A 23,929-nucleotide genomic window follows, 5' to 3' on the forward strand; every position below is an offset into this window, starting at 1 on the left:
CATTTTAACAGACAAGGTGTGTTAGTTCTAAGTTACCTTCCCTAGGGATTAGATTTGCTCCTGAAGAAATGAATATAACAAAATGAACATAATGGACCTAATTTCTGTGCATGCTGTATAGATAGTATGGTTACATATAAACACAACACCTTTACTCTAGGACTGCTTTGCTATAATAATTTAGCAGTAGTCAAAGAATATATTACAGAGAATAAAACTCCACCCAGAAGTTTCAGTAATTCAATAATTTATTCATCTAAAAAAGTGTGTAAAAGTATATAGCTCTCATCCACAAGGTATATATGAATGACATTTAAAATGGAGGTCTTTTTTATTATTATTGTTTCTTCTTTTTATCAAAGTCTTTTTAGTGTACTGTACCAGCGATATACTGTAGATTTAAAATGAACTTCACATTTTTTTTTGTTTTCTTTCAAATTGTTGGCTATATATAAAAGAAGCTCACTGCAAAATGCTCAGAGAAAAAACAAAAACAAAACAAAGAAATTCAGAACTCCCCCGAAATGTACAGCTTTTACATTTAAAAAAGGTTCTGAAATATACATACAAGCATGCTGGACATTCCCCTCCGCCCCCCCACCCGCTCCCTCTAGCTCAAACAACTGTAATAATAATTTTGATTTCAGCATGATTTTCAAAGTTAGAAATTAAGAAAAAAAACTTCTTCACGCTGTAGGAAAGCCAGGGCTTGTACATTTCAGATTAATTCAGTAAAAAACTCACAAGTAAAATAATGCATATTTAAGGGAAATATTATACAGACTTTTTCACACTGAAGTACATAAGATTTTTTCTTTAAAATCTATTGCCATTCATTTATTTTGCACAAAAACATATAAATATGTCAACAACTTCTCTTAACTTAAAAAAAAATTAAATAAAAATGACACCAGATGAAAACTACTCCTTGCTGCCCTTTTTTTATTTTTGCTTAGAACTGGGTTTCTGGGGAAGAAAAGCCCCTGGATAAAAACAGCCCATTTAAAAAAAAAAAAAAGCCCCAAACAAAACAATAATTCAAAGTTCAGATGAATCCTGGGAACAGATAACCCCAAAGTGGTAAAAGATTACAAATGTCTACTTTACATTTTTTTCCTCCCCAAGTTAAATTTTTTTATACAAGTTTACAATCTTCATCTTTTTATGCTCTTCAAAAGGCCTTGAGAATTTTCTTTTCTGATTAAGAAAAAATAGTACTGCAATATTTTTAAAGTCAATTTTACACTGTACACATTAGATACAAATGGTTTTGATATCTAATTTTTTTTACCTATACATTGCAAAGAGACACCCCCACATGGGTGGCTTGGAGCAGAGATTGAAATTATCCATTTACAGGTTACTCCTCTGCTTTCACCTTCCCATCACAAAAGCAATTTTTTAATATAATTTGTTTTAAATGTTACATTATCTCAAGAAAAATACTTTTTAAAATCATAGAATTTAATTTTTTTTTAACCAGAACATGAAAGTCTTTTGGAAGAACTTTAAATTTGTAGGATTTTCTCCATAGATAACTAGATCTCACAGCCTGATCAAAGTGCCCTGACCCCTCACATAAGGCAGTCCATGCCTGCTGCACAGTGCAACAACAAACATTAGAAAATGGAGTTTAAATATAAACCCCTTGAAGCCTGGAATGAAGGAGTCATAAAAATACTTCAATTAGCCATTAACCTTTAAAAATGGCAATCATTTTACTAAACAAAGTAACTTTTCCACCACAGTGGCATAGCTTCAAGTACTAATTTAATGATATAATTTTTAAAAATTATTTCTTTGAAATAATATTCCTATAGTCAGAAAAAAATACACCAGATTTGTAACTGATTCAGTGTAAACAAAAAACATACTTTTGGATATGTACATGGACTAGTCTGTCCTGATCTATGGGTGACTCAGGTTTCAATAATAGTTTTCTAACATCATTAAATTCATTGGAAATATAGCTCAGTCATTGCTCTACAATAGATTAATTTACCCCTTTCAATTTGCCTTTATTTTGGGCTTTAAAATGTTTTCCCTCCCCACCCCTCTCTTTTCTTCCATATGGTAGTGTTATCCTTCATTAAACACTGGCCACTTCTTGCTTTAACCAGGCTAAATACAGTTGAATTCTTTAAAACAGAGTATGTCCTTATCAGAAAATGCTGACACTATTAGAGTTCTGAATGTGCTCCCCTTTCGCACATGGTCTTCCTAATTTGTATTTTGATTGTTACTGTTTTTTAGCTCCATTTCTGATTTCTAGGTCAGAAGAGTAAGAGGTATGTAGATAAATAATCCTCCGCTGGAACGGAGCTGGGTCTTTAGGATCATCTACTGTACCTGGTCCTCTATAATTTAAACAACAAAACCTAAAAATAAATAAAATTAAAATATCTCCAGACCATTCACATCTACATGGACAGGAAACAAATGCATGCATTCATCCCAATCCACTCTGACAGGAACTCCAGGTAGACAGAAAACTCCATTATTTATAATAGAATATAACTGGTTCTCCTTTTCTGCAAAATCCCAGCTTACATGTTCAAACAAAATAACCTTTAGGCAACCCAAACCGGTCACTACAAGACTTTACGTGCAGGGCTGAAGTTGCCCTTAATTGTAAATCAGTTCCCCATGCAAAAGGACATCGTCTTCAGATTCTTCCTTTTATTTCACACTGACCAGTAATTACTGGGCCTCTATGATAACACTGGATTGAGGGTACTGTATATTCACTGTTTCTGGATGGGCCCAGATTTTTGATAGAAGCTGCCAGAGATGTGTCAATGGGTCAATTAGTTTTGAACACTGCAGAAATCACGTGTGCTTATGGAGGAACTGAAGCACAGCACAGGACCTCGGGCCTGGTCTGAAGAGAAGCAAAGTTTTGATTTTTGCAGACTGTGGCACATTTCTCAGGTTGAGGGGGGAATGAGCCAGAGGAACAAGTGCTTTTTTATTAAAGTATATTCATGATGGCGTTGTACAACTGAGTGAGCACCACAAAGTGAACAGGAAGGCAGGAGCTGCGATCCTGAGTGGCAGGGTTACACGTGAGCCAGGACAGTGCATTGTACTGCTCCAAAACAAACCTGTAACAGAGAGAGAGAGACTGAGCGATGGCATTGGAAAATTACGGTCCTGCTCTTCATAGACTTTAAGGCCAGAAGGGACCATCATGATCATCTAGTCTGACCTCCTGCACATCACAGACCACAGAACCTCACCCACCCATTCCTGTAACAGACCCCTGACCGAGTTACTGAAGTTCTCAAATCTTGATTTAAAGACTTCAAGTTATGGAAAATCCACCATTTGCACATGCTGTCTTTTCTAAAACATTTACCTGGAAAATTTCCAAACCAGCTCTGCAAGTCAGGAAGTTTTGTCAGACAATATCGATTTGCTGGAGCAAAATCTACTGCAGATTCAACAAAATGTTGCTAAAAACCAGGTAGATTTCCACTGGAAATCTGCTACTGTTCCAGGGTTGACTGCTCCGCAGCTGAATCTGGTAGCCCCTGGGAGCTGCTAGGTTGCTAGCTCCAGGGCAGAGAGATTGGCAGCCTGCAGAACCCTGGCTCAAGCTGGGTCTCTTGGGTCTGGCCAGGCTCCCTGCTGCAGAGCAGGAACTACAGAAACCCTAAAAATCCCAATTCCAGCCGGGATTCCAGAGTGGGGGCATGCTAGGGCGTCCAGGCTCCCTGCTTGGAACTGAGTGCCTGTATGCCATCCTGCAACTCCAAAGCTCCTTTCTTTGGAGCTGGGAGCCTGGAAGTCCTAGGATGGCATACATGGTGAGCGGCCCCACCATAGGGACTGTCCCAGGGCTGGGGACCCCAAGGTTGTTCGTTAGGAGTCTGGATGCCCTGAGGTTACTGGCCCCTAACAGTCTGTAAGATGGGGCTGCTCTGTTTCTGAAGCTTATTTTTTGATTCACAGAGACATTTTGGCAAATTTGGTTTCATTCTGCTGCGGCATGAACCCAACTTTCAAAACCCCCAAATATCTTGCTAATCAAAAACAAGTGTTTTGGCAAGCTCTACTGACTTGTACACAAACCAGATTGGAAGAGAGGCTTGCTTGTTTACTTTCTACTCTATCTTTAGGAGAAGGGAAATTGAGAGAGTGCATTAGCTTCTACTTAAAACACAACCAAAAAACCCAGCAACCCTCTTTCTTTGGACGGAAGAATGTATTCCCAACAAAGTCCCTGCCAGCTTGTTGACTGGTGTGGAGAATATGAGAAATGGCCACCATGGTCCTGCTCTTCACTTTCAACTAGTTGTGGCAGGACCTGTACTCCAACAAAATTTGCCCATCCCCTCAGGAGGGGTGTAGGGAGGGTGGCTCTCTTGTGCACCCACAGAGGGCTGAACATAATGCAGACTGGAACTGTTAAAGCAGGGGAGAGATTCTGAGGTTCAAAGCAATGGATCCCTCAGTGATGGTCAGCAAACTGTTCTTATAGCATTGGAAGGGTGAGGAATGCACAGCCTGGAAGATGTTACCTCAAAACATCTGATGTAGTTTTAGAGTCGAGGGGGTGGGGAACCCGTTGAGAGTTCCTGACAGAGAGAAGTTCATCAGTCTGTGCTACGGAGATATGGTGATGCAGTGAGGCCTATGGAAGGAAAGCGACAAACATAGCCATTTGCGTAACAGGTGTGTCAGCAGATTTCACAAGGACCAGCAGCAATATCTTGGAGAATTTTTAAATAAGCAGACCCCGCCCGCTTCCCAGGACAACTTGAAATTTTGGTTAACTAAGTTTAGACTCTAGAGCTGGACATACTGTTTGTTCTCTGCTGAATCCTAGTGTGTCCATATACATTCTGTATCTCTGCAATTTCATTCTCGAATTCCTCTCTGAACTAACCCCCACATTTTTATTACTGGGGGTCAGATGTCTCTGAAAATCACACTGAACTGTGGTCCACAGTCCATAGCCACCATATATGCAAAAAAGCTATTTCAAGCACTGAAAGCCAAACAGATTATGTAATGTGTTAGCAACAGGACTTATCGCACCCAATGCACTAATGAATCTAGCAGCAGAAAGTCTAAACCTACTAAAGGTTTAAGGAAAGAATTCAGAAAGTTTCTGTCTTGTCTGTGCTGTGTTTTTACTGCTGGAACTGAATCTTAATAGTTCTATTATGCACTCTCAAACCTCAAAAACGGAGGTTTAAAATGAGCAAAAAACCTGATCTTTGATCCCCACTTTCATATCTGCTTGGGTTGTGATCTCAAATTTAGCAAGCAAAGCAGAGTTGAGCCAAGCGCATACTTAAAAAGAAGGTCTCCCTGGAAAACCAGATGTGCTACAGGAGATGGCTTGATGACTCACTGAGTTGCCCTCTTCCCTTGGTCAGCGCTGAGCCAACATCTCTTGTATAGAACTAGGGGATGTTGTGGTGCTGGAGGTGCCACCTTTCAGCTTATAAGTCTAGGTCACTTGTAATTATCCAAGCTTAATACAAAATCCATTTCCTCAGCCAAGTTTTCCTACAAAGGTACCCTTACTGATGGTACCAACCAACACTCACTTTTCTTTATTCAACAACCACTACTACCACTTTAAACCTGTCTTTTCCTGTCAGGGGAAAGAGAGAAAGACTGGTCTTTTATAGTAGAATGATGGACACCAACATAAGAACCTAGGTAGACAGAAAGATCCATGGTACTTCAAGATACTAAATTGGAAATGGGCAAGCACAACAGGACTGTCTAATTACTCTACATCTTGCTTACTTAATTACTTTGGAATTGTATTTGGGGTACATTATTTTCCTCATTCACAAATGTGTAGTTTTGCACAATGTGGGGTTAAGAAGCTGCTGCATGCCACCCAATAGGTGACTACATTTTTCTAGTAGTTGAAGCAATTCCAGTGTATATCAGTATACATTTTATAAAGTGCTTTGTGATCCTTTTGAATGGAAAGCATTATATACACTGAAGATGATATTATTACATCTTAAGTAAAGATTTTGTAGGATAACAGAAATATACACTAAAGACACTAATCCCCCCTTCTCCCTGTTCAAGCATGTCTTCTCCTATTTTATTACACTTATCCCCGCCCTAACATGTTATGTCTATAGAGTATCTGTGTGGTTTTGTAGTGTTTGGTCTTGCAGCTTTGACAAGCTGTAAAATTGTGTAATTACATAGTTCTAGTGGATGGTCTAGACAGTATTTGGTCCTGCCATGAGGGCAGGGGACTGGACTCGATGACCTCTCGAGGTCCCTTCCAGTCCTAGAATCTATGAATCTATGATCCTGTGAAGTGTGCGGTATTTGGAAACATATACAAGCTGTAAGTCATTTACCTTTTTGTACTGTTTTGTTATAAAAATCTATAAAAAGTTAGTCTCAGAAAAGGAACTGATTGTACATCTATCCTATTCATGTTCTTATACTGTGTCCATCACTGTACGTCAATTAGCCCTGGTCTACACTGGGGGGGGGGGGGGGGGGGAAGGGGTCGATCTAAGTTACGCAACTTCGACTTACCGTGGTGTCTTCACCGCGGTGAGTCGACTGTTGCTACTCCCTCATCGACTCTGCCTGTGACTCTCGCCGAGCTGGAGTACAGGAGTCGACGAGAGAGCGCTCGGGGGTCGATTTATCGCATCTAGACTAGACATGATAAATCGATCCCCGCTGGATCGATCGCTGCACGCCGATCCGGTGGGTAGTGAAGACATAACCTTGGGCAAAGTTTCTAGAACTGCTGTTTTGCTTGAGCTCCTCATATTTGGTCTTTGTGCCACAGCTGTAGCATGGCAGAATGAGAACTATGGTTTCCTCTTCCTTAGGATGACTAGGCCTTGGGAACTGAAAGCCAGGGCACCTTCCTCTAATATTACTTAATGTGGGGGTGTTTTAGCATTTGGAAATTGTCAGAATCCATTGTGTGCTTGTGCAGACCAATGAAGTAGGAAAGCAGGCAGCCGGCACACACCAAATCCCAGCATAGAGGGCAGGGCTCTGGAGCAGAGCTGGAGCGGAGCCAGAGCACAGCTCCAAAGCCCTGATAGAGGGAGCCTCAACCTCGAGTTTCTCTAAGTGGGAGAAGGGATGCTCAAGTGACTGCAGATGGAGGCAAGGACCTGAGGGGGAAAAGGAAGCGTAAATGGGAATGCAGCAGCCAACTGATTACATTGAAACTCAAAACATAACTCTAGTTTTAAATATAATCAGTTGACACCCCTGAAAGGCAGTACTTTCCAGAAAAACTGTGGGTGTCTGTTTCCCTGCCATTACCCCCTTCTAGGGACAGGATACTAGACAAACCTTGAGGAAGAGGGGACACTGGTTTTGTGCCTGTGGACAGGATGACCAGAACCACTGTGGAAGATTCTCAGCTTTGGCAGTGGATACAAAGTATCCTAGAGCAAGAGGCTGTTGCTTCAGCTCTTCAGGGGCTTCTCTGGAAAGAAGACGCTCTCCTTGGCTCTAGAGGGGAAAAAGAAAAAGAAAAGCATCAGCAGCATGAAAATCAATCAGTTCATTCCTTGGTTCACTGTCCCTGCTCTTGTGTTTACACACCCCTCAATTCTGAATCCTGTTTGACTTGTTGCCGGCCATCATGGTAATCTCAGACTGTGCAACACATTCCCTCTAACTAGTCACAGAGCTTTTCAAACCACACTATTTAGCCCTAATCTCAGGTAGTGGGGTTCTCCAGATTAATAATCCAGGAGCACCTCAGGTGCCTAAAGAACAATAGAACATGACAGGTTGGAGTGAGTCTGTTCCAGGGCCTAATGGCATGAAATTAAGGCTCTATGCAGGAAAATGGGATTTGATCCTGGAGGGAATTGTCCTCTCTAGGCTGGCAGAAGATGGGGCGTTCCAAAGGAAAGAATAGCTGTTTGCAGGCATTTGGATGATTTGTAGAGCAGCAATGGCTGGAGAAACTGTATGGTTTCTATGTTTCCCAAATTTCATGAGCTTTCTAAAGCTGATAAGAGGAGTGATGTGTGTTCTGCTCAAGAGAGGTTAATTTCATATTTTAAACTGTAACTGCATTTTTAGGGGTACATTTGTTTTTAGTAAATGTTCTTTCCCATCTTTTTATTCCTTTAATAGATTCAAACATGGTGACCTAGAAAGTTTGAAAATATTCTAGACTGAAGATATTCAGAAGAACCTGGATTGGCAATCCATTTAATCCACCCACTTTTTGATTCAGTGGGGAAAAAACACCCATCTGATCCCACTACACCCAAAGTGGTTTTATCATGAAACCTTCCAGTGCTAGTCCTTGAAGCGGCTCTTTCTCCATCAGTAATATCTTCATCAGGCATCAAAGAAAGTTAAATAACCCATAAAGTGGTTATGCTTGGAAAGGGCTGCAGCTCACCTGCCTGCAGCTCACCTGGCTGCAGGCACTTGGAAAATCCAACAGCGGACCTTGAAACTGTCTGCTGAGCAATCAGGGCTCACACTGGTAAACTACAACAATCAATGACAGATTACATGGATGAAGGCTTGACCTTCCCTGACCCAGAAGGTAATGATCACACGCTGTTGCTTTTTTAAAAACAAAAATTACACCTCAATTACCAGGCCCTTGTTAATGGTTAAACTGAATTACTACAACAGGTTTACCCAGAAAAGACCTGTCCAGGTCTCCAAGCTCTTTGGTTAATAACCTTTTTGTGCTGCTTTTAAACCAGTTGGATTAAGTTTTCATTGAGAGTCAATTGTATAAAGCAATTCTTTAAGAAATGCAAAAAAAAAAAATGATAATAGAGACTGAACAACTCAGTAAGTCAGAGAGAGAAACGTGTTAACTGATGCTCAGTGGTGGGAATGGATGGCTCAAGGGTTTGGTAATAGAATATGGAGCTTTTCATCTTTAGGGTTGCCAGTTTGAAAACAACTTATGGAGTGTAATTTATAACTACTTGATGGCCTTTGGGAAGTGAGTTGAATTATTAGTGTCTAATGGACATATGTCCAGATCACAGAACACACACCCCACAATTGACCTTCTTCTTGAAAGTCTCAGCAAGATAGTCCCTTAAGGTGACAGTTGAGGCACATTGGCTGCTGTGCCTGTCTGTGACTAAATAAAGGACTTTATTCTTCAGAGCTGTTACCCTGGCACAGTTCCCCAGCTTGAAAAATCACTGAGTTTTGTGTGGCAAGAGAGTTTTTAATAAAATAAACTATTCATTGTTTGAGCACAGTGCTGTTGTGTCACTGCAGTTAAGATCTAAGGACTGTGTTCCGGACTTCAAATCATACCAGATTTATAATTTCACTGTTTAAAAATAAAAAAAATGTACCACCAGTAGCTGGGAAATTTACACATTGCCTAGTTATAAAAAATATATTTTATAACTAGGCATAGTGGGTTACAAAAGCCACAGCAAATTCCTCCCCATTATCTTAGATTTATTTATAGATAAAGTAAAATCCAATCTCTGATTTTTTTAAAATAATTGTTGTGAAGCATGTTTCTGTATATTTCAGCTTTAACTTCAACACTTCCCTAATAAAAGCCTCCCTGCTGCCACATTATAAATGCAGTGCCTGCAGTTTTTGCAGGTTTGTCATGGAAAGGATTATGATGGGCATAAATAAACGCACCATGAAGTCTCTTATACAACAAAGAGAATGTGTATGTGTAAGACAACCCTGCCAAACTTGCTTCAAAATTATGCTAAATTTGATTCAACAATCAACAATTCTTTCTCAAATTAACAAAATTTGCATTTTAAATAACCATTGATGCTGGAACCAGCTTTTCAAATCCACTTTAAACAGAAATAACTTATAAGGAGCATGCACCCAGGGCTAATTTTTTTCAGAGAAAACAAAATTTGCATAAAACTCAAGCACCTGCAGAGCTTAAGTTCTGACACTGGGTTTTATCGTGAGGAAAAATAGTCCACTCAAACACCAATTCCTTTTTCTGGAAAATCATTTATGAAGACTTCAAAACTAGGCCGATATCTAATCCAACTCTTTGATGCCAGAAGCAGGAACTTGTTTTCTCTTGGCACAGAGTGCAGGACAAGAGGCAATGGGTTCAAACTACATCATAGCAGATTTAGATTAAATCTAAGAACAATAGGACAATGGAACAGACTGCCCTAGGGAGTTTGTGGAAGATCCTTCACTGGAGGTTTTCAAAAGGGGGATAGCTGGATAGCTGTCTGCCTTGGGTGGTTTAGACACAGCAAATCCTGCATCTTGGCAGGGGGTTAGACTAGATCACCCTGGCAGTCCCTTCTAACCTTATGCATTGTGCCAAAGCATCATAGTCTTTGGTTTTCATGAATACAGATGGACATCCATTCAAGGATGTAGAATATGGCTCTGGCACAAGAAACAAAAGCTCCTATCCAAATCAAGTTCCACTCACTAACTTTGGAGTGGGTGATATAAATAAAGGTGTAATTGGAGCAGCTTTCATCTTCTCTGATAGTATCTAGCTAACATCTTCAACTTTTTACTGTTAACTTCAAGGCTTCTTCCTCCATTAACTTCTGTCTGCAGTCAGCTGGTTAACTTTTAGAAACTACAGAAAAAGCTTTGTTGGAGGATTACTTAATATGTATGTGTCTTGAGCATTACAGAGCCTTACCCTACTGTGCTGAAAGTGAGATCCCACGCCAATCCCAGAAGGGGAACCAGGGGAAGGAACTGGAGAGGAATTTGGAGAAGAGTGGAGATTCCCTGTGATTAAAATTCCAATGTCATTGTCCATGTCATCTGGGAATGGGAGGTCAAACATGTCATCTGAAAGAAAGAGAGAAAAAGATAAGTCCCTTGTCTAGCCTGTGGTACAGTTACAATAAATAAAAGTCCTGTTCACTGAGCTACTGTACATTAGACACCAATTCCTTTTCCAGGATGCTCCTATTGCGACAACCTTGATCTGTGCACTGAAAGGGCTGCTGAAGGCAAGCAGTAAATCTATTATTTTATCCCACTTAGTCAGCACTTTTGACCCCAGCAGCAGATTTAAAAACAAAAATAAGGCTGACAGATTGGCTGACATCTCTGACAATCCTGCATTTTAGAGATGATCATATACTGAACAAAAGATTTTCATGTCAAATCAGCTGGCTAGCAATCCAAATGGAAGTAGTTGTTAGGTTAGACTGAATTAATTCTCCCAGCAGTTGGTCATAGCTGCTCTCAGCAATCTAATTGTCAACAAAATATTTGAAATGCATTAAAAACTAAAATGTATTTACGTTAGCCTTCAGCAGGTGCTGTGCTTTAAGCTTTTAGTGCTACAGGTCAGATTCTGGCAGCCTTACTCACATCATCCTATTCTGTGAGTAATCTCATTGATTTCAAGAGAACTGCTCAGAGAGTAAAGTACTACTCAATGTAAGGATAGCAGAATCTGGCCTATAGGGAAATACAAGGTTAGAAATTAATTTCATAATTACTTCAAAATACTGCACATTATTTTGCTACGGCTCTGATTTTTATATTAAACTTTCATTTTCCCATTGGCCCAAAAATGAAAACAAAGCCTGATGAATTTGCCATTTTATGTCATGAAAACTAAATCATCAATTCATATCATTACTGTAGCCTGGATTATACTAAATAATATCTGTGTGAGCCCAATGGAGGCCTGGAATATAGGATAGCTTAGAATACAGGTTCTCATACTGTGGATCACAAAGAGCTGGGACCTTGATTCTGACTGCTTCTACAGTCATCCATGGTTTTATTTTTTGTTTTTAAAAGGCATCAACTTATGTTAAAGCAACTGAAAATGTGGAGAAGCTATGCTAGCTGACTCCAAGGGAGGATACAGGTTCTCCCCTCTGTACCTAGAGCAGCTAGAGAAGCCAGAGCTGAGTCAGAAGTTGCCAGTGATAGATCTTTCTTATCATTACGCCCCTCCCCCGTCCCTCCGCACACACCTCCAAAAAGCATGACTTAGTGCAACAGACAGTTAAAGTACTTCCATAATACTTTGCCATTTATGCATTTGCTGTAGGTACCTAAGGACTGTGGCTAGACAGCAAATGGAATGAGGTGACCCATATAATCATAAAGAGGAAGGGAGCTGGTCCATGAAACATATTCTTAAGATGTGGTCCAAGCTATGAAAACTAACGAATGCCAAGCTTAGAGGATTTTAGAATTGGTTGGAAAAAACAGGTCAACATTTTTGTGGAAAATATATCCCTTTTTTAATCAAAAATTTTCAACCAGCTCTAGAGGGTTTGCATTGGTATAGACACCCTTTCACCTGCAAGTCAATGGTTTGAATAGGTTGTGACCAAAAATTGTTATATTATTTTGGTTCAGTGGCTTAAATGTCCTCAACCTTTGGAAACCCCTCCACATGGGAATGGAAGGCACTAATAGCCTCTAAATGAACTTGAACGGAACTCAGGGAAAGTCTTCAAGTCCAACAGGTAATCCAGAACAACGGAGAGGGAAGAATGGACAGGTGACAACGGTCACTGGATACACTAATATTGAAATCTCTTCCATTTTTGCAGGTAAGTCTTCATAGTTGAGTCTTTTCAGCTGTTTAATAAAACCTACTGCACCTCTCTCAAACAAGAGACTTCTACCCTAGAGAACCATCAGGGAACCAAGCCTTGAGCCATAAAATGTCCAAATCAGGGTGAAGAACCAGACCAACTCAACTCCTCAGTTAGCAAGTGGGAAATAATTGGAAGTTGTAAGACTGGGTCAGAAGTGAGGTGAATCAGTGAAGGAAACCAAACTTGTCTTGGCCAAGTTGGTACAATTAGAATAACCTTGGCTGTTTTTCTTGATCTTGTTTAGTACTTTGAATATCAATGGTATCAGGTGACAGGCATAAAGGAGGAAGGCTTCCCTCACAGATTGATGGCTTATGCACCCTTTAAAGCAAAGTTTCTTGCACTTTCTGTTTATTGTGGTGGTAATAAATCCACACGTTAGGAACATATGTTTGAGGATCAGGCTGTCTGACACCCACTCATAATCTTGGGAGAAGTGCCTGCTCAAACAGTCAACCATGGTGTTTTTATTGCCTAGAAGATAAGAGGCTGAAGTGAAAGCATGATTGGCTATGCACTAGGTCCATAGCTTTATTGTTCCAGCACAAAGAGAAAGAGATCTCCCGCCTCCTTGGTGATTTATGTAGTTAGTACATCCAGGCTATATTGGCTGTCGTGATCTTGATGGATAGACCTTGATTATTTGAAGGAAGTGAATGCAGGCACACCTGACCACTCTGAGCTCCAGGAGAGGGGTCTCTTGGGCAGAACTTTTGTCTTAGACAGTCTGTATGGAGATGAGCTACCTGTTGTTTGTGGGATGCATCTGGGGCTATAGGGACGGTAGTGGGAGGTTCAGGAAAGGAAACTCCTGCACAGACCTTGGATGGGTCCTCCCACTAATTGAGTGAGTGCAGAACTTGATAAGGAAAGGACACCAATTTGTCAAGACTCAGTTTGTTTGGACTGTACAGTTCTCAGCTTTGGAAGCAGTGTAGGTGCAGCCTGGTGTGTAGTGTGGCAAAAATGCAAGCTGCCAAAGAACCCATAAGTTGAAGAAAACTTTTGACCACTGTTTGTGGGCTTTGTTGAACACTGGAAATCAGGTTTGTCAGTACTATAAATCCGACAGCAGGTAAGCCCTGGATGTTATGGCATTCAGAGATGCCCATATAAATGGTATATACTGAACTGCTGTCAAAGTGGACTTTTCCACGTTGAGATGGAGTCCTAACATGTTGAATAGGGTCATAGATTTCCTTACTGCGGAGACAACTTCTGCATGATTGGCCTCTGAGGAGCCAACTGTTGAGTTAAGGCAACACCGTTATTCCACACAAACATAGGTGAGCAGCCCCACTGCCAGGATCTTCAAAAAGACTCTGGTGGATGAATTAACCAAATGGGAGCACCCGATACTGGAAGTGATTCTGGCTGACCATGAAGCAGAGGAATCTTTTGTGAGATGGATGTACCAAAAGTGAAAATAGGCACTGCTAAGCGCTGAACCTCTGGGATGATCATCTAAAATTGTTCTCCATTTTCTAGAGGGAGATGTTTAATAAACAAATTAAATTTGCTATAGTTTGTGTGATTATACTGAGTAATCAGAGCTTGATAATTAGTGGTCCTAAACTGTAACATCGTGAATGAGTAGCTCTTGTGACCAAAGAGATCTAGGCATTTTTGGCCCTTATCATGTGGCATTCTGTTTAAGCAATGCAAGGGTCAATGCAATGTACCTCTCTACAGACATGCATGCCTAAACTTAATCTTCCAGTTTGTCCTGGATCTACTCTAGAACACCCAACAGATGTTGCACTTAGTTGGGATATGCATGTCTCCCAAACAATAAATACAAGAAAGACCATCACTGGCCAGGACAGATTCCTGGCAATGTTTGAATCCCAGGGAAACAGGTTTACCCTGGGTAAATAACTATTGAGAGGAGAACCCCTTCAAAAATGGGGCATGGGAGGGTTGTCTAAGGAAATGAACCCTCTAGAAAACATAAATAAAAAGAAAAATTCTAAATCGAGATTAAACTAAAAGTAGAACTACACCTAAAACTAAACAAACCAAGAAGTTATTCCTAGAGCAATCTGAAAGTGGGGACCGCAGTACACTCTGCCTCAGACCGAGGCAGTTGACGGTAGTTTGTCCACATTGCTTTCTATGCCTCTGTACAAAGCACGAGGATGGCTAACAGCACGTGTGTGGACCGAAGTAGAACATTAACTTTTTTGGAAAACTGTTACTACTACTAATGTTACTGTTATTCCTAATTCTTGGGACCACCTTGTCAACCTGCACCTGGTATTGTCAAGACAGGTAATCCATAAGGACGGGAAAAGTCCCTGATTAATGAGCCATATTAAAGGTATTCTCTGGAGCACATAGTGGGGTGGAGCTCTGCAGGCCAGGTTTGCTTGCTCTGTAGAAACTTCTGTGGATTATGGGTTCTAAATTGGTTTTGCTTAAAATCCTATGACAAATGGCAATCTGTCTCTTGTTTTAAATAATAATTGCTGGTTGTTTACTAAACTCAGTTGAGCCTGTGTGTTCTTCTGCTCTTTCTACTTTTAAAGGGAAGTGCTAATAATACTTAAAGGTCTTAGAGAGACTGAACATTAGTTTTGCTTACAGGTCTCAAAACAGGATTGACTTATTTTAATTCAGTTTGTTTATGTTAATATGTGGGAAGTGACTAAAAAGATAATAGAGCGAAAACAAGTTAACGCCGTACAAAAAGTACATTCTCATTGCTCAGTCATTTGAAACACAAGTTATGAGACCCAGGCTTGTTCAGATGATGGAAAGTTACCAGTTTAAAACACAGAGCAAAATGTTACTTTCAATGTGGCAATATATTTTCACAATATTTTTCTTACCCAGATTTTGCAGGGAGCAGAGACATTGACAAACATAATGACGATCATTACTACATGCTTAAAACTTCCACTAAAATACTCTGTTTGAGGGGAGGGGGGTCAGGGAGAACAGTGGAAGCCAAAATAAAGATTAATTAGAAGAACAGCCAGTTTTGTTTTAAAACACTGTGTAATAGCACATATTTCTAGTTAGCTTAAGTTTGCTTAATAGTATACAATTAATAGCAGGGATATAACTTGCTAAACTCCATTTCTAAACTTGTGGTGGCCGAATAGACTGATTCCATTTGATCTGAATGTAATGGATTTAATTGCAAAGGGGAGACTTTTTGTCTTGAACTACTTAAAGTAATTTCAAGCTGGGTTGCTAAGTGTGTTTAAACCTACACGGGCTGGTTGTTTTCCTTCATCTTCTGAAGAGAGCAATGGATGGCTAAAGCACTGAATTAACCTAGTTTATTAACTTCCTTCCGACAACCCTACTGCACAAAACAGAACTAACGCCATGCTCTGTTTAGCCTCCAAAGCACAAATGAGATGGCTAATAGCTTAGGAGGCAGTTTAATTATTAAACACAGAACAGAGTTAAGAAAATTAAATTTAACACCATTTTGGAAAACGCCAGTCCTTGTACATGATTCTAATTAGCATCTGAAGCACTAAAATCCAGGTTAATGCAGGTTAAATATTTGTACACACTGCATTCAGTCAGGATTCTAGGGCCTTGAAAGGACAGCTGCGTATGTATTAAGAATAGCTTCCCCCTTGTGAGGCCCACTGAAATTCCAGGAGGAACAGATCAAAGACTCTTTCATTAAAAATAGATTTTTTTCCCCTACTTCATACTGCAACTTTGAAGCATTTTATTTTATATTTTTGTAACTACCACTTTAAATTGTTTTAATGCAATTTTTAAAGACCCTTTGCAAAATAATAAACTAGAAAAACCATATTTGATAAAAGTATTAAATAACAGCAATCCTACTGATTAAGCTTATACAGTTAATTGTATAAAAGACTACACCTGCTAGACCAACAGCCTAGCCTAACCTATACAAGATTGTATTTTTTGAAACAAGATCATTCCATGCAACTTTATATACATGGCTGTTGCTTAAATAATGGGATCTTCCAATTAAAAGAATGGCCTGATCAATTCAATAGACACATGTAACTAACATATGTAAAGTATCAGAGGGGTAGCCGTGTTAGTCTGGATCTGTAAAAAGCAGCAAAGAGTCCAACAAAGAGTCCTGTGGCACCTTATAGACTAACAGATGTATTGGAGCATAAGCTTTCGTGGGTGAATACCCACTTCGAAGTGGACATTCACCCACGAAAGCTTATGCTCCAATACATCTGTTAGTCTATAAGGTGCCACAGGACTCTTTGTTGCTTTTAACATATGTAACTACTCACAACAGGAAAGAACATACTGCTGATACACAGCTATCTGGATTCTTTTTTCATCCCCATGTACGGAACGTTCTACTGGTGCTGAGCAACCTGATTTTCTACTGTCAGACTAATTTATAAAGCATGCTGTTCATTTGCTTCCAAACAAGTCAGCAGAGGATGTGGTTGTTGGTCAGGATACCTAAAAAGACTAGTCAGAATCCCTAGTACACTGTTCTCCCACCCACAATGAGTTACTGCCACTAAAAGTCAATGACAATTACTTGTAAAATGCTTGGAAGAATTCTTAAAATCGATTTATTAACTGAAATGTTCATAGTTGTGAAAAATTATGGATCAATTTAAATTTTCACTTGTAGGAAATTATGGGTAAGACAGATTAGACAATATCTTTTATTGGTCCTGACCTGAAGACGACCTCTGTGTAAGCTCAAAAGCTTGTCTGACTCATCAACAGAAGTTGGTCCAATAAGAGGAAGTTACTCACCTTGTGCAGTAACAATGGTTCTTCGAGATGTGTCCCCCTATGGGTGCACCACTGTAAGTGTATCTGTGCCCCTGTGCCTCTAATCAGAGATTTTTGGTAGCAGCGTCCCTTGAGCCTGCACATGTGCTCTCCCTCCCTCGTGGTCTGCCTTGAGGCTATCTAGCACTGCACAGGCGAACCTCCCCCGCAGTTCCTTCTCTACCACAGAACCCTATGGAGGGGAGGAAGGCATGTTGTGGAGCACGCATAGGGACACCTCTTGGAGGTGAGTAACTTCCTCTTCTTCTTTGAGGGGTGTCTCTACGGGTGCTCCACTGGAGGTGACTCCTGAGCAGTACCCACCACTGGAGGCTGGGACTTCGGACTGGAGTCTGTTACTACAGCGAGTACTGTGGAGTCGAAGATGGCTGAATGTCCAGTGATCACATAATGTTCTGCGAAAATGTGGGCGGAGCCCAAGTCCCTGCTCTGCAGATTTCCAAGACAGGGTCATTTTTAAGGAATGTGACTGAGGTAGAAATTGACCTCATGGAGTGCGTACGGACTCTGGACGAAGGCAGCAGGTTGCGCCCTTGATAAGTGATTAATGCAGCAGAGACCCATTTGGATAGTGTTTGAGCCAACATTGCGCAGCATTTGGATCCTTCCTCGCGCTAAAGGAAGAGTTCAGGGGACTTCCTGAAGTCCTTAGTCCTGTCCAAGTAGAATGATAGTGCTCTTCTACTTCTTGCATATGCAAAATTGCCTCACTGATGTCACGATGGGGGTTTGGGAAAAAAACAGGAAGATGGATCTGTTGATTTATATGCAAAGTGGAGGCAACTTTAGGGAGAAACGTGGGATGCGGTCTCAGAGTTACTTTGTTTTTAAAAAAAGACCATGCATGGTGGGTGTGCCATCAGGGTTGCTAGTTCTCCTATGCAGCTAGCTGAAATGATAGCAATTAGAAATGCTTTCTTCATGGACAGGTGTAAGAAAGAGCAAGTTGCCATGGACTCAAAAGGAGGTCTAATCAAAGCCATTTTTACTTCATCTCAATTTTCTCACTGACATTTCTCCTTTTCTGTCTGCTTTCAGTAGACTCCGCTATTAAATGCCAAATTCCAAAGCCATGTTTCCAGTTGTGTAGAATTTTTACTGCATCATCATGAGCTTTTGGAACTAAATGCCACTTCAGATAGTCCAGTTGCCGTTCATTCTATTTTTTACTAATTGTAAATGCCCTCCTCTTTGCTTTAGCTTCAATACCGCATTTACACACGACCCCAATACTGACTGAATACAGAAAAATGTTTTCCATTTTCAAGACACCCCTGGCCTAGGACATTGGTTGTTTCAGTTTCCACCATCTCCAAAAGCTAATTGTACTCCCAATTTATGCTTGGAGATGGCACTGAACAAGGAACCTGTCACACCCTAAACTGTTTGCAACGGACACAGCAAAGCACTGCATGCAATACCTGTCTGGAAAAATGGAATTGTTTAACTACTTTATTAAAAAGGAGCTCATAGACCTCGACTAATACCAGCAAGTTCAGTTCTGGGGCTTCTTTTGTACAACAGACTGATTGTGTCAAACTCTTGCAGACATTTTCTAATGTTTACGTTTGAGCTGTGCCCATCTTATCAAGTTCTCCCAGCCAGCAGCTTATGAAACTTTACACTGAAAAGGATAAGATATTTTTAAAGTGACATTTCAGTAATAAATACATATATGGGGGAAACAGGAATACAAACTGAGAATCCATTTACTTTCAAATATTTGAGTGAAAAATTACACAACAGTTAGAAACTCAGGAAAAGCAGGAGCCCCACGCCTTTCCTCCAGGAGCTCTATACCCACCCCCTCCCAGGAGCCTCACATCGAAAGGGAGCTACATACTGTCCCCATTCTGTTCCGTACCATGCATCCCTGCTGGCTTGAGGCTTCCCCTTGGGAGAAGGGATTTTAGGGTCTGCCTCACATCCAGCCCCACCCCATGGGGTTCTTAGGAGGGAGCTACCATCACAGCTGAGAGTGTGAAGGTACGCACGGACTGCACATCCCTGTCCCAGTGGTGGCGGCACAGGTTCCCACTCCCCTGAACGGCAGCTCCCTGCCAGGCTGGACAAAACAGCTCAGTTTGCCTGGCTAGGCAGAGTGGGATGCGGGTGCCAGCTACTAGAGATGCACTGTCAATAAGAGACAGCTATGCAGTCGCACAGCTTAAAGGGAACATTGGTTGACATTCACAAATTAAAGCCTTCTAACTATTAAAACACAAATTATTAACATCACATGTCAACATATACAAAGTAAATATCCTTAAATCAAACTCTAATAAATTCTCAAGCAGCATTTTTCTGTCTTTGCCTATCTCTACATTTCAGTTATTACTGATGGAAATATTTTTTGTGTACCATTAAATTGATGTTTACTGACTTCTAATGATAAAAATGGAACCTTTACAAAGCCTACTTGGAATCTACGAGGGGAGAATCAGACCCTTCAGAGTTTTGGTGCTCTCTAGCACCGGCCTGCTCTAGAGTAGTATCATCTGTAAGGCACACTGCAGACAGGGATACTTTACCCACCACACTATCTCCAGAGTTAACTTACCATTGTTGGGGCTAAATCCATCCTCATTGGGATAATTTGCTGGAGCTACCTGGATGGTTGCAGAGGTTGGAAATACCAGGATGTGCGTACAAGAGGCATCCTGAGGGGTATTCAGTTGAGATGACTGCAGATTCAGTGCAGTACTGCGGCCAAACACGGATCCCATAGTGACAGCATCTTTCAGGACAGAAACAAAGGCAGAATCATGAATCCTCAGTCTTGATGTCTGGGTAATATCTCCAATCTACATGGTGTATATTTGTGTTTAGTCCAATGAAATTACTAGACATGTAATCTGGAATGGCATGCTAATAAAAATGTTTTCTGAGGTTTCTTGCTTTAAGTCTAAAAGTCTTTATTGGTAAAGCCTGATGAATTTAAGGTCACAACACTATGTGTACAAATGGAACCTCTAGCCACCTGACCTCTCATACTGCAGTCCTCGCTATCTTTCCTTCTGTCATCTCATGCTGCTCCTTAGTCCATTACACACTTAAAAGTAGCACAAAACTGACAGAAGAGAATGGAAAGGTTTAAAAATGTGTATATAAAAAAAACCCACCACAAAAAACCCCCAACCAACCAATGAAAACAAAAACAAAACAAACAAAAAAAAACCCCCACAAGATTTTAAAGCAAGGCATTTATTGCCAAAAATACCTGTGAATTTTTGTTTGTTGAAAAGTGGAAGAGTTATTTACAATCCATAATGCTAATCAAAATCTGACCTAGCCTAAGAACTGAACAGTGATTGTAAATAGATATAAAAAAAAAATTCCTCAAACTCACAGAAAGCAACATAAAATGTAGCACTCCCCAAGATGAAGGAGTATAAATTCAAACACAAAAAAGCCAACAAAAAGGAACAACAAATAACTACAATTCAAACAAATACAACAAATGAGAAACAGTGGAGGAGGAGGAGGAAGAAACATATTTGTAAAATTAAACAATCCAGGTAATCTTAAAGCCAGAAAATTGTTCCATGATATACTCAACAGCATCTCTTGCTTGTCACAGTAACTTCCACTACCTACTGAGGAGCCTCATTAATCTAACTTTAATTTGGTTCTCCCTTGTGGATTTCTGTACATAACAGGGCCCCTTCAAGAACTAATGGATATTACAGGGGCCATGGTTTTAGCCTCACTTTCAACGTGAGTCACAATTCCAATCTTCCCCTCCACCATCCCATCCTCCCCACAAAGATATACACAAACACACTTTTTGATCCTTCACACAGAAGAGTTCCCACAGCAGGAGTTTTTGCAGCCCTCTTTGCATCAGGGCCCATACAATAGTGATATATTTATTCAAGCTGAATATATTAAACCAATCTTCCTCCAGGGCATGACTTTCCAAATAAAGCTGCTAGGAGAACCCATCAGCTTGATAGGGCATAAAGAAATCTCCTTCCTGGAAGTAAACTCCCCCAGCACTATAGTCCACGAAAGCTTATGCTCTAATAAATTTGTTAGTCTCTAAGGTGCCACAAGTCCTCCTGTTCTTCTTTTTCCCCCAGCACTGCAATTCCAAGTACTACCATAGTCCACAGTGCTGTCCCAAATTATACCTTTTCTTGCTCTTCTTTCATTCATCTATCCTAGCGAGGTCTCACTGTTGTGACCAGAAACCACCTAGCTTGATGCACTTCCAGTGTGGACGTTGGGCCAAGGAAAAGTTTTAGTAGCATGCATTTCTGTAGTTACCTGGCATCACTACAAAGGACCCCTGGGGCTCCATGGCAACCAAGCAGGCACTGAGGATAGAAGGAGAGTCTGCTGTTGAGATCCCACACATGCGGCACACTTCCTTCAGCTGTTTGCTGATTGTCTGCAGGGAACACTCCCCAAGGAGGATACTCCAGTCTGAAATGCAGTTAATTTCAAGAGAATGTAACAAAACTCAGGAAATATCTCAGTAATGTTATTTCTACCTTCTGTAATATGGTGGTGTTTGGCTGAAAATAAATATTAACAACACTTTGTGCTTCTATGGCATCTTCCATCTGGAGATCTCAAACGTTAATAAATTAAGCCTCAAAACATCCCTTTGAGGTAGAGAAGTACAATCCCTATCTTACAGATGGAGATAGGCACAGAGAGACTGTGAACTTGAGCAAGTCACTTAAAATGATTCTGTGTTAAAAAGTTGGGATAAAGCCACATTCTATTGTTTCTTCTGCTTTAACCACTGGACTCTCTTTCCTTCTATTGGTAATGAAAAGCAGTCTAAGAGATACGAACAAGGAATGAAACAGTTACTGTAAAGTACATTCTGTTTGTTAGACGGCAAATATTGTTTTCTGGTTCAGGAGGTGCTGCTTCACTCAGAATGTCTTCCAGAATATTGTCTGGCAATATTAGTTTTGCATTGGATCTCTTAATCATTCCTTACACAGCCATTCAAGTCAAATACGCTATCCCAAGAAGATCCACTGTATCTAAGTGGTGGCGGCAGCAACAGTTGATGGTATTCCTTAACTATTAGTGTGGGATTCAAAAATCCTCTTCCCTTAACTGTAATCTAAACCTCAGCTATTACCCCTACATAGCGCTGAAGATCAGTTGCTCAGTAAACATGAGAATTTGCTCCTATTTCACAGGTCCTTGGCCACACACATTCTATCACTCACACGCAAAGTGGTTTGCCCTAACATTTGAATGTTGTGAAAGATGGTAATGTTCAGAAGAAATGTCCTTATAAAAGGAACCTGATTTATAATGACAAATGGGATCAGAGCTCTGGATCCAAATGACACTTTCTGAACTCCTTCTAATGTGAATCATTCAAACAAACAGACACTATTTTTCCTCTTAATTTTTAGCAATAAGACACTCTAGGCAGTGCATAACTGAGAGATTACTGAAATTGGAAATGCTGAAACACTTGGCCTTTGAAGCCTCTTACTTCACAATGCACACAGAGCATGCAATAATCCCCCAGAAATGCACTGCCTGCCACGTCCTATTACTTTAATGTCACTCCAGCGTGAGCATTCTTTACATGAGATCATCTCTCAGTTGAACTGTTCCTTTTTCTACAGAGGAAGTAGAAATACAATTATTTTCATCTGACTAGCATGCTGCAAACTGGAGTGCTTGAAATCTGAGTGCTGGGTCAACAGGAATTCCACACGCACAAGACCAGAAAATGCCACAGAGCTACAATTAAAAAGAAAGAAAGAGCTGTGAAGGTGAATATTTCTTCAAAGGAGCACTCAGATGCACTATAAAACAGTGGCTGAGGATCTCCTCTGATAGAACAAAAGCAGTTCAAGACTCTGAGGTCAATCTTCTGAAAATAGCCACCAGGAACCCCAACTAAGCAGACAGACTCATAGTAGAGCCAGGGGAAAAGATCTGCTGATTTTAAATTAAATTCTCAATCTCTATTCCCCTTCACACTCTCCACTTTAACTGACAGCCCTGTGATTGGCACCTCATTCCCCCACCAAGAGAGAGATAACTGCTTCTTCCTAAAGCCAATTTATGCTCCTCCTTTGTGTGTACTAGCTGAATTGAAGGTAGTGTGATTTCTGCTTCTTTTCCTACACTGACTGAAGCATCTCAGGCTAGCCTGTGTGCTGGTATAGAAAAATGACACACGCTGCTCATCTGATTTATTTTAATTAGCTCCAAACCCATGAATCTGGGATTGCTTTGAATAAGTCACAGCACCACCTTAGATGATTAATGTAAGAGGAGAATGCACAATGTTTTAAATAAGATCTTTATCCTCCAGCCTAGATTGCCTTTCACGCTGCAATTCAAACAACAAAACGCACTAAATGTCTTACCTATATCGCAATCCCAGCCCTAAGAGTCGCTCCATTTTTCACTGTGGAATCATTCACCCAGACCTGCACAAGAGCCACCATCCTTCTGGCTGAAGATAGGAGGAACTCCTTTCAGGGCCTATGCGTGCTGATCTTTAAATTAGGAGGGATCGTTCCCTGAGTGAAGCCAGGCACTCCTCTTCCTATCTATGTACTAACTGCTTAACTCCAGCCACTGTTGGGTCAAGTGATGAGATG

The 23,929-nt window shown here is 40.6% G+C and overlaps 1 protein-coding gene across 2 annotated transcripts in view; it reads right to left on the bottom strand.

Moving 5' to 3' along the window:
• Nucleotides 1-230: 230 nt before the first annotated feature.
• The window catches only part of MED13L (mediator complex subunit 13L), a 396,084-nt gene continuing 372,385 nt past the window's right edge, over nt 231-23,929 (bottom strand). For both annotated transcript variants that reach the window (XM_005303233.5, XM_005303234.5), the window contains exons 26-31: nt 21,603-21,761; nt 19,894-20,070; nt 10,622-10,776; nt 7,315-7,476; nt 4,524-4,636; nt 231-3,104 (exon numbers count right to left, since the gene is read on the bottom strand). In XM_005303233.5, coding sequence (XP_005303290.2) covers nt 2,972-3,104; nt 4,524-4,636; nt 7,315-7,476; nt 10,622-10,776; nt 19,894-20,070; nt 21,603-21,761 — 899 coding nt within the window. In that variant the 3' untranslated portion in view covers nt 231-2,971. The remainder of the gene's footprint in view (nt 3,105-4,523; nt 4,637-7,314; nt 7,477-10,621; nt 10,777-19,893; nt 20,071-21,602; nt 21,762-23,929) is intronic.

This window comes from Chrysemys picta, chromosome 15 (assembly GCF_011386835.1).
Source record: "Chrysemys picta bellii isolate R12L10 chromosome 15, ASM1138683v2, whole genome shotgun sequence".
Taxonomy (NCBI): Eukaryota; Metazoa; Chordata; order Testudines; family Emydidae; genus Chrysemys; species Chrysemys picta.